General features: G+C 43.2%; 2 protein-coding genes across 2 annotated transcripts in view; both read right to left on the minus strand.

Annotated features, from left to right (window-relative positions):
* The window catches only part of TRIM54 (tripartite motif containing 54), a 35872-nt gene extending 30951 nt beyond the window's left edge, over positions 1 to 4921 (minus strand). Inside the window, exon 1 of the mRNA XM_006835289.1 lies at positions 4429 to 4921. Coding sequence (XP_006835352.1) covers positions 4429 to 4596 — 168 coding nt within the window. The 5' untranslated portion in view covers positions 4597 to 4921. The remainder of the gene's footprint in view (positions 1 to 4428) is intronic.
* Positions 4922 to 6974: 2053 nt separating this feature from the next.
* On the minus strand, positions 6975 to 8956 carry DNAJC5G (DnaJ (Hsp40) homolog, subfamily C, member 5 gamma). Its single transcript, XM_006835290.1, has 4 exons — positions 8844 to 8956; positions 8335 to 8548; positions 7800 to 7944; positions 6975 to 7030 (listed from the first exon to the last, which is right to left on the minus strand). The coding sequence occupies exons 1-4, from the start codon at positions 8954 to 8956 to the stop codon at positions 6975 to 6977; spliced, it is 528 nt and encodes a 175-aa protein (XP_006835353.1).
* Positions 8957 to 9218: the final 262 nt, after the last annotated feature.

A 9218-nucleotide genomic window follows, 5' to 3' on the forward strand; every position in this document is an offset into this window, starting at 1 on the left:
CCCAGGAATGCTAACTATCAGTCCAGGTGTGTCTCCCCAACTTCCTCACCTCATCCCCAACAAATCAATCTTCTTATTTAAATCAAGTAAGGTCCCTAACTCTGCTACAAGGTTAATGCAATTGACAAGGTTTTGTTGAACCAGTTTCTTAGAAATGATTCCTTCCCAAGGTTGAGCTGGGAAAGTGCTGGCACCCTTGGTAGTGGCTGAAGTGGTCAGATCTTCACTGGCAGGCCTGTGCCTGACAGCAATGGGTCTTAACAATGAACTGATAAAGAACTGGAAGTTGGGGTAAAGTAAAATGGAGGTCATCTCTTTCTAAAACTGCCCTTTTCCTTAGAGAAAAAGACCCCTTTCTTGATATTCCCATCTCTGCAAGTCCCTCCTACATGGACACCCTCTAGAAATCTGTTCCTGAACAAGCGGCTCACAAGGCCTTCAGGCTGTCTGTTAAATTATAACAGGTTGCATCTCATAAACAAGTGTCCACAATGAAGTGGGGGCAGGTATAAAAATAGTCTGAAGGCTTACATTAGCTTAGGAGTGAACAGAGTTTACAAATACGGAAACACATGGGAAGATGCTTGTGTCAAATTCCCACACCAACAGCTTTTGTCTAGTCAAAGATTTTGATGGCTGAGTGGGTGCAAGTGTTGGGACGGAGGGATGGAGAAATTTGAGGGAGTTAATTGGTGTTTTGGTGTTTTATGCTGTTTAAATTCAGAGAAAGTGAGATGCATTAAAGCTAAAAAGACAATGAGTTCTGTTCTGATGGCAACTATGCAAAAGTATGTGTGCGGATAGGGACTTGGTGTCAAATACAAAAATAATAGTTGTTAGGAGAGGTAGGAGTATCGGCAACTTCCTCCTGACCTCTTCATACTGTTTAATGTTTTTCAATCAAATGTTTTTGACTTTTCAAATTTTGTTTCTTGCCTCTCTGGTTACCTTGATCTTATAAAATCACAATTTCCTCAAATTCCTGTTTGTTGTCCATCACCGAAGTCTTTAGTGTGTATGTCCATCGCAGCAATTTTTAGAGCAGAAAAACCCAAGACCATGTTTTACAGGATTGCTTAAACAGACTGATCGATAACAATGGAAAACTATAGACCTTTAACAAAGAAGAGCTGGATCTGAATGTGTTGGGATGAAATAATTGCAAAGAATTATTATGTGAACGAAGCTGAATTTAAGACAGTGAATTTAATGTACACTTATTTGTGTTTAAATATGCATATATAAACACATAAGTGAGTGTAAACACAAACACAGAAAATTTCTGGAAGGATAACTAAGACAGTTGAGAATGATCACCTCTATCTGGAGAAGGGATGTGAGGTGTGTAGTAGATTCCCCTTTCATGATATAAACTCCTATACTCTTGGAAAAAGAGTCCTGGTATGGTACTGTAGGATCAGTACTGGACTGTGAACCACAAGGTTGGTGGCTCAAACCCCAGCTGCTCCTTGGAAACCTTATACAGGGTCACTATGAGTCTGAACTGACTTGATAGCACATAACTGTTTGAAAAAAAGGTATGGGTATATATATGTATGTGCTGTTGTTAAGTGCTGTCAAGTTGGTTCTAAGTCATAGTGACCCTATATAGGGTTTCCGAGGAATTAGGGTATACGTATATTGCTTTTTAAAAACGTATCAGTGTTACCTTTATAACAAGCCTTGTTAACTTTCTAGGCAAGACTCTAAGGGTATTCTTCCTAAGTAGTTTTAAGACAGAGGAATGAAAAGTCCTATTCTTATCCCCATACTCAGAAAACAGACAATCTGATTGTGTCGAGTTGTCAAAATGTGGAGGCGATGTGTGAAAAACTAAATATGCTCATCTTTTAGAGGGGGATGTATTGAGCAGTACATACATAAATGTGACTGAAGAACTGGGTCAGCCTCCCACCAGGCCTTCCGAAATAAAGCAGCAAGGAAATGAGCTCTTCACTCTTCTCTTCTTGGAGGGCTCAGGGGTGCTCTGAACTTTCAAAGGAACACATCACTCCTGACCCAAAGAACAATCCTAAAGCCCTTGTGATCATGTTATCTCCCAGATATTGTTTACAGTATTTGGACGAAACTCAAACCATCCCAGTTCTCTCTGGGTCTACATCAGTATTTTATAGTTTCATAGAACCAAAACAATGTGCCTGGATGCAGAAGATCAACCTGAACAAGGAAGGCCACTTAAACACCTTTTAGCCTCCATATATGGACCCATTCCTGAGTCCCTTTGCAGAATACACTATGTGGCTTGCACTTTAACATTCTGACCACTTTTAAAAAGGGTACATAGCCCTTAAAAGTTTTAGCCTTAAAACTTCTGTTTACACATATTTCAGATTCTAATAAGATGTAAACTCATGAAATTTTATCATTCTCCACTAGGCATTTCAGCCTAAAGAATGTTCGGTGCTTTCCCACCAAGGGCAAAACTGAGACAGTGGACAAAGTAGCCTCTCTTATATGACTTAATGCCTGAGATGAGCAGAGGGAAGAACCCCTGGCTTTGAGATACTCTGGAGCCAAATAATGGCAGGTTTGGACACGGAGGAATAGGGGGTGGAAATGATCTTGTTGGTACAAAGGGCTGTAGGGTGCTACACAGTAAAGAAAGATGGAAAGCTAACAAACAAGGGCAGAGCCATGGGATGCCCTTATCTTAATCAGCCCATCTTTTCCTCCAAACACACTAACCCCAAAAAACTAAAAGGGAAGCATTTTCTTTAATAAAAAAAATCATTGTGTTTAACACATTTCCTCATAATTTTTGATACAGCTCTTGTTCATGATAGTCTTCATCACTAGCATGTATACAGAGCCAGCTCTGGTCTATTTAGAGCTTTTATTTGCAAGGTATTCCCCCTCACTCTTTCTGATTTTTCTATCATTTTAAATCTTACTAGTACCTCCAGTGAGTCCTGGTGTAGTGCTGTAGGATAGGCACTGGACTACAAGGTTGGCAGGTCAAACCCACCAGCCACTCCTCAGAAACCCTATACAGGGTCACTAAGAGTTGGAACTGATTGATAGCACTTAAAAATAAGAAGAAGTACCTCTAGAGGGGGTGGGGTGGGGTGGGGAACCTTTTTTGTGTCAAAATTTATAACATCATTCGTAGGCCATACAAAATTATCAACTTAAAAATTAGCTTGCTATATTTGGTCAAACATTTAATTAACTCACCCCCAATGTGAGGGCTGGCACTGTCCTTGCTTTGGCAGGACCAGGTCAAATGATTTCACAGGCTTTATAAGGCCTGCGGAACAGACGTTCCCCACACCTGCTGTACAGGAGCCATGGTGGAACAGTGGGTTAAGCATTGGGCTGCTAACTGAAAGACCGAAAGGTCAGTGCATCAAACTCACCAGCCATTCTGCAGGAGAAAAAGGAGGCTGTTTGTTCCCATAAAGATTTACAGTCTCAGAAACCCTAAGGAGCAATTCTACTCTGATCTACAGGGTCAGTATGGGTTGGAACTGACTCAATGGTAGTGTACTTGGTTTGTCTTCTTTTGGTTTTTAGTACCTCCAGAGTAGTACAGAGCAAGAAAGAAAACCCATTTATAGACCATTCTGGTATACACTGCTTTTATTCTTGATTTTGTTGTTTTTGTTAAGTGCCGTTGAATTGATTCTGACCCATAGCGACCTGTATGGGGTTTCCAAGGAGCAGCTGGTGAGCTTGAACTGCCAACCTTGCAGTTCAAAGTGACTCTGCAGTCCAGTGCATTAACCCACAGCACCACACTAGTGGCTAAAATGGTATCTGTGAATTTGATTAGCTATGCTTTGTCCCATGATCACAAATAAACTTGAACTGGTTGCACTTCTAGAAAGTAAAATTGCTTATCTGCCTTCTCTCTATTGAAGTCAAGTGACCTCAATACTTTTCATCAATAAGCCTCTTTACTGAACCATCTAGCCTTGGGCACAGGTTATGAGTTTAAGTTGGGGAGAATTCCCACTATGTCTAACACTGATCCCCCCAAATCAATGCATTGAGCTTTGTCTTAAACATAAGTTTCTCTGTCATCGAGGACGTGTTCTCACAGGATTTATCTTTAAATATTTCATTATCTCATTGATCTTTTCTCCAGATTTTTCCTTATCACTCTCTAAATCTGAAGCTCCAAACTGGAATGCAGTCTAGCACAGGCTGTGACAAAATCTGGTGTGGGATCAGCTCCCTCCCAGTTTCTACAGTTTTCTTTCCTCTGTGGATGCTGGCATTCCAGCTGCTGTCCTTCATAGGCTGTCCTCTCCAGTCTGCGGAGCAGCTGCTGACTCATGCTCACTTTGGGATCTGCTAGGACTCTGCCACAACAGCCACCACCCACTTCTGCTCTGGCCTGGCGAGAAGTCTCATACAAGTCTGTATTTCCTTACCTGCCCCTCACCCCCAATCCCAGAAGCCCACCTGAAAGACGTCGTTGGCACACTTGCGGCACAGATTGTGTTGGCAGGGCAGGATCACCACCGGTTTGGAGAACATCTCCAGGCAGATGGGGCAGATGAGCTGCTTCTCCAGGTTGTCCATGCTGTGTGCATCCCCTAGCAGCGGCTTGAAACCCACTGTGAAGTTCATCCCCTCAGCCCTTGCTCGTGCCTGCCCTGGCCCTGGTCCTGGCCTTCTCTCACTGCCTCTAGACCCTTCCTCGTTTACTTTAGAAAGTCTGTGGACTCTTATGGTTCCTTCTGTTGCTCACTCTTGAAATAGCTCTCCTGTCCCTTCCTCTAACAATTTGCCTCGTCCTTAGATAGCTTTCTCCAGGCACTTCTATCTTGCTCTATTCTCTGCTCTGTGCCTTAGCCAGGCACAATTAGCTTTATCTATCACTCCCTCTGTCCCTGGAAAAGTCTCCTTTTGTTCCTCCAAATGACTCTTGTTCACTCCCTGGGCAGCACTGTTTGTCTCTTACTCCACAGAGAAGAGATTAATTTTAATGTGGGGGTGGGGAGACAAGGGGCATCTGCATGTCATTCCAACTCCCAATTTAGCTCATGTAAGGCGAGCCACAGCTGTCATTGAGTGAGTGACCCTGACTCACTCAGGAATGGGTGACTCTCTTGAGCAACAGCAGAGGGTGAGCTTCGTTGTTTAGGGGGAAAGGTGGGCCAGCAGAGGTGCCAGGCTCTCATTTACTTCTACTCAGAAGGCTCCCTGAACTCCTGACCTCCATGCTCTGGCTTGGGTTCTGACAGAATTCTAAATCAGCCTGTGCATGGCTCAGGGTAGGAAGAAAACTCTTGCCAGACCTACAGATAATGACAGTTTCCTCTTGTACCTCCTCCTCAAGACCCTGTGACTCAGTGACTCTTGTGTAACACTAGCTCATTTTTGTCTCTGCCCAGTTCTTTTCTTCTATCACTCTAGGAAAAGGAGCTCAAGAGGTTAGAGTAGGCTGTTGTGTCAGGGTCTGTAACGATGAAAATGCCCCATGAAAGTATAAGGCTTGGGTCCAGGAACACCACTGGAACCACTCTAAGGACCTTTCACTTTGTTAGGAAATTGGTAGAGACTGAGCTGGGCACAGAGGGCCTGAATGCCAGGGACCTATTTTGGGCACCAAGGGAATCAGTCTCCAGGGAAATTTTAGAGCACTGACAAAATACATAATCACAAGGCTCTGAGAAGCTTCTGCCCCAACCCTGCAGTTGACTCTTCTCCAAGCCAGGCTGGTCCCCAGCTTTTTCTCCTACAGGTGTTTTTCTCTATCTGAGGTATTGCTAGCTGTTTTTTTTGTTTGTTTGTTTCTTTTGCCCCAACATATACACTGGGATTGGACAAAAGCTCTTTATTTACTAACATTTCTTATCTCTTCATCTCAGTCAGGATAGAGAAGTTTGAGGACTTATTAGACTCTGACAGCGGGTGGAAGGGAACTAACTGGTGTAGTGGGGATACCAAACAGGCAGAACAAAGACACATGGGAAAAGGGTCTGTAAAAGTCCTTTTCCTATTCTGTGTCTCATGACCCTATTTTAAGAATACAATATATGGCAATCAGCGTGTAAATGATGTGGTAAAAAGGACAGAGGCAAGCAGGCACTGAAGTGTGAACTCTTATCAACTCACAAGACCAATGTTAATAGTTGCTGTGCTGTTAGATGAAGCCCAGGGAAAAACCAAAGATGGGATGATTAGTACCAAGCCTCAAATGCACTCATACATCTCCAGAGTTGACTCACTGTAGCCTGTCATGGGGTGGCAATGCCAAGGGCATGGGCACCAGAAGAAGGTGAAATCAGTCCCAGAAAGGTGTAGTGGCTTAAGAATGGGACTGACATGAGTCCTTGGTACACAGAGTTGCAAGAAAGGAGGGTTAGCTGGTGCAGTGGCCCCAGGAATGAGGTTCACCCTGGCTAGTCATCGAGATCTTAATGGAGCTATCACAGGTGGCTTGGGAATCATAACACTTGATACTGGTTCAAATCCCAAGGAAGACAAAAGGTAGGAGAGTCCTCAGGAAAAGTCTGTCACCACTGCCTGAGGCATCATAAGGAATGGGGTGGGAGAGCTCCTCTGTGATCAACTGAAATTGGTACTGGAGCTAAAAAGAGTAGCTGAGCGACCCTGTATGACCAGGGTTGATGGTACTATCAAAAGCAGAGATGGTATCCTCCCTGGGATGGACAACATCAATGCTTCTGAAGTTGGGGTTCTTATAACAAAAGGGATCAAATCAGATTCAATGTCAGGACAAGGCTATTTGCTCCTCTCTTCAATGTAGACTGGGCAGCAGAAGGCACCCTCACTAGGTCAGCACCTAGGGGTAAAAGATGTAAGCATCTTAATAACTAGAAGAAATGACCACCCTGAATTTAAAACAAATCCCATCAACACGTGTAGTCAATACTATAAGAATAGAAACTTTTCACTAATCATTTATCTGGTTAGTCTATATCCCTTCCTTGTCCTTTATTGTTGCCTTTCAGTTTTCATACCTGACTCTTCTGCATCTTTTAATAATCATCTTCATTGTCAAAATCTTCCCCTCTTCTAAAATTGCTTTTGGATGCTATAATGTAATTTTAAAAAAGAAAAATATAAACATTTAGTGAACAATTTTTTTTAGTCTACTGGTGAGAAAATCGTGACCTTGTAGTTACTGGTTAGCATCACTAGGTGGCAATGTGTGTGTGAACTTCAGTCAACCCATAGTTTTAAAATTTAATGATTTGGGGTGGAATTAATCTCAAACACGTCATCTTCCTTCTGAGTAAAAGTAGTAAATTGCAGCCTCTAAACTGTTTTCAACTACTGCCCTTTCTAGGCATATTCCCCCACCAGATTCCTTAGCTTAATAGTCATAAGAGGCCAACACTACATTTAACCTGTCAGTGTGGAGTATAAACCTTGCAAAAATGGATCATATTTGCTTCTTTTAAGTCACTTATTTAGGGCTTCACAATTTCATGGGGCTTTCTTACCTCCAATTATTTTTTTTTCATCTTAATCCATATTTATCTCAGTGTTGTTGTTAGGTACTATCTAGTCCATTTCCACTCATGGCAACCCACATAACAGTAAAACTGCCTTATGGGTTTTCTAGGTTGGTGTGGCGCTGTAGGATGAGCATTGGACTGCTAACCACAAGGTTGGCAGTTCAAACCCACCAGCCACTCCTAGGAAACCCTATGCAGGGTTGCTAAGAGTGGGAACAAATTCCACTGCATTTAAAATCTTTTAGAAGCAGATCACCAGATTGTTCTCTCACAGAGCAACTTTCAAGCACTTACAGACTGTGCCACCAGGGTTCAACCTTAGTCCCTGCCTATTGTTCTCACCTGTTCTTGAAGGTTGATTCCGGACATTCTGTTGATAGTTTCTTTTAACTGTCTCATCAGTTGGTGGCTTAAGTGCTCCACAGCAAAAACAGCAGCAGCAACAGAAACAGCAACAAGTAAGCAGGCAACATAGGAGGACAAGCGTCTACAAGGCAGGAGAGCATGGTCTCACTCCCTGCTATATTCTCATGCATACTCCCCTCCCTAAATTCTTCAAAAAACCAAACCAAACCGTGGCCATCAAGATGACTCCAACTCATAGCGACCAGATAGGACAGAGTAGAATCACACCCTGGGGTTTCTAACGCTGTAATCTTTAAGGGAACAGCCAGCCTAATCTTTCTCCCAAGGAATAGATGGTAGATTTGAACTGCTGACCTTGTAGCTAGTAGCCCAATGAGTAACCCACTATGTCACTATAGCTCCCCGAATTATCCTATCACCCAGAAAATGAGAGGACAGATGCATTTTTACTAGGAGAGGAGGGTCAACTGGCCTTTTCTTTGGTCTTAATGGACTAGATAGAATTGTGTACCTTGAACCAACAACTATTCATTACAAAATAGTATCTGACGCCTTCTTCGCCAAAGTGATCATAAACATATATTCCCAATGAGCCATGCCGGTCATAGACTTTCCGCTTCTTAGGGTCACTCAGTACGGCATGGGCTGTGTTGATCTCTTTGAATATTTCTGCGGCTTGAGGATCTCCTGGATTCTTGTCTGGATGATACTTCAAAGCCAGTTTCCTATCCAGGGAACACCCATCAAGAAGGGTGGAGAGAGGTTAGGGGATGGCTAGGGAGGGAGGGTTAGGATGAATTATAGGGATGGGCCACTAGATAATACGGAAAGAATGCATGAGATGTGGTACAAAAGATGGGAGCAAGGAGCTAGTCTAAATTCCTTCCCATGAAGAGGATGCTGGCCCATCTGACCCCAAAGTGAAGACTTAGGGATTTAAAGATGGGTTCATAGAGAAAGGTAGGGAGAAAAGATTTAGGGCAGGGACTCCAGGGTTCAATAAGGGGCTGAAGTTTGAACCTGTAGGACTTTTTTACATCTTCTGGTGAGGCCCCCTTTTTAAGCTCCAGCACTGCATAGAGGCTTTTTCCACTTTTGGACAGTCGGCGCGCTGCTTCATCCAGATGAGTCATGATCTGGGCCAGAGCAGAAGTAGAATTTGTGAGAACCTCCACAGATGAGGTTGTGAAGAAATTAACTTTCAGTGCCAGGGGAACTCATTGTCTTCATGGACTATACGCACATAACTGACTACAAAGGGGCAAGTATAAGATATTGCTGAGTGGGATCATGACTAGCAGGAGAGTGCAGTGCCCAGAGAAAGCATTTATATTTTAAAGAGGAAACATGCTCCCCTCACATTTCTCAGTGTCCTGCAGCTACCCAGACCTCCAG

Source organism: Chrysochloris asiatica, unplaced genomic scaffold, assembly GCF_000296735.1.
Source record: "Chrysochloris asiatica unplaced genomic scaffold, ChrAsi1.0 scaffold00016, whole genome shotgun sequence".
Taxonomy (NCBI): domain Eukaryota; kingdom Metazoa; phylum Chordata; class Mammalia; order Afrosoricida; family Chrysochloridae; genus Chrysochloris; species Chrysochloris asiatica.

Coding starts and splice junctions, on each gene's coding strand:
- DNAJC5G (XM_006835290.1), bottom strand. CDS start 8,956: ATGACTCATCTGGATGAAGCAGCGCGCCGACTGTCCAAAAGTGGAAAA. Junction 8,549..8,843: donor GATGTAAAAAAGTCCTACAG/GTTCAAACTTCA, acceptor TTCCCTGGATAG/GAAACTGGCTTTGAAGTATC. Junction 7,031..7,799: donor GAATCAACCTTCAAGAACAG/GTGAGAACAATA, acceptor ATTACATTATAG/CATCCAAAAGCAATTTTAGA.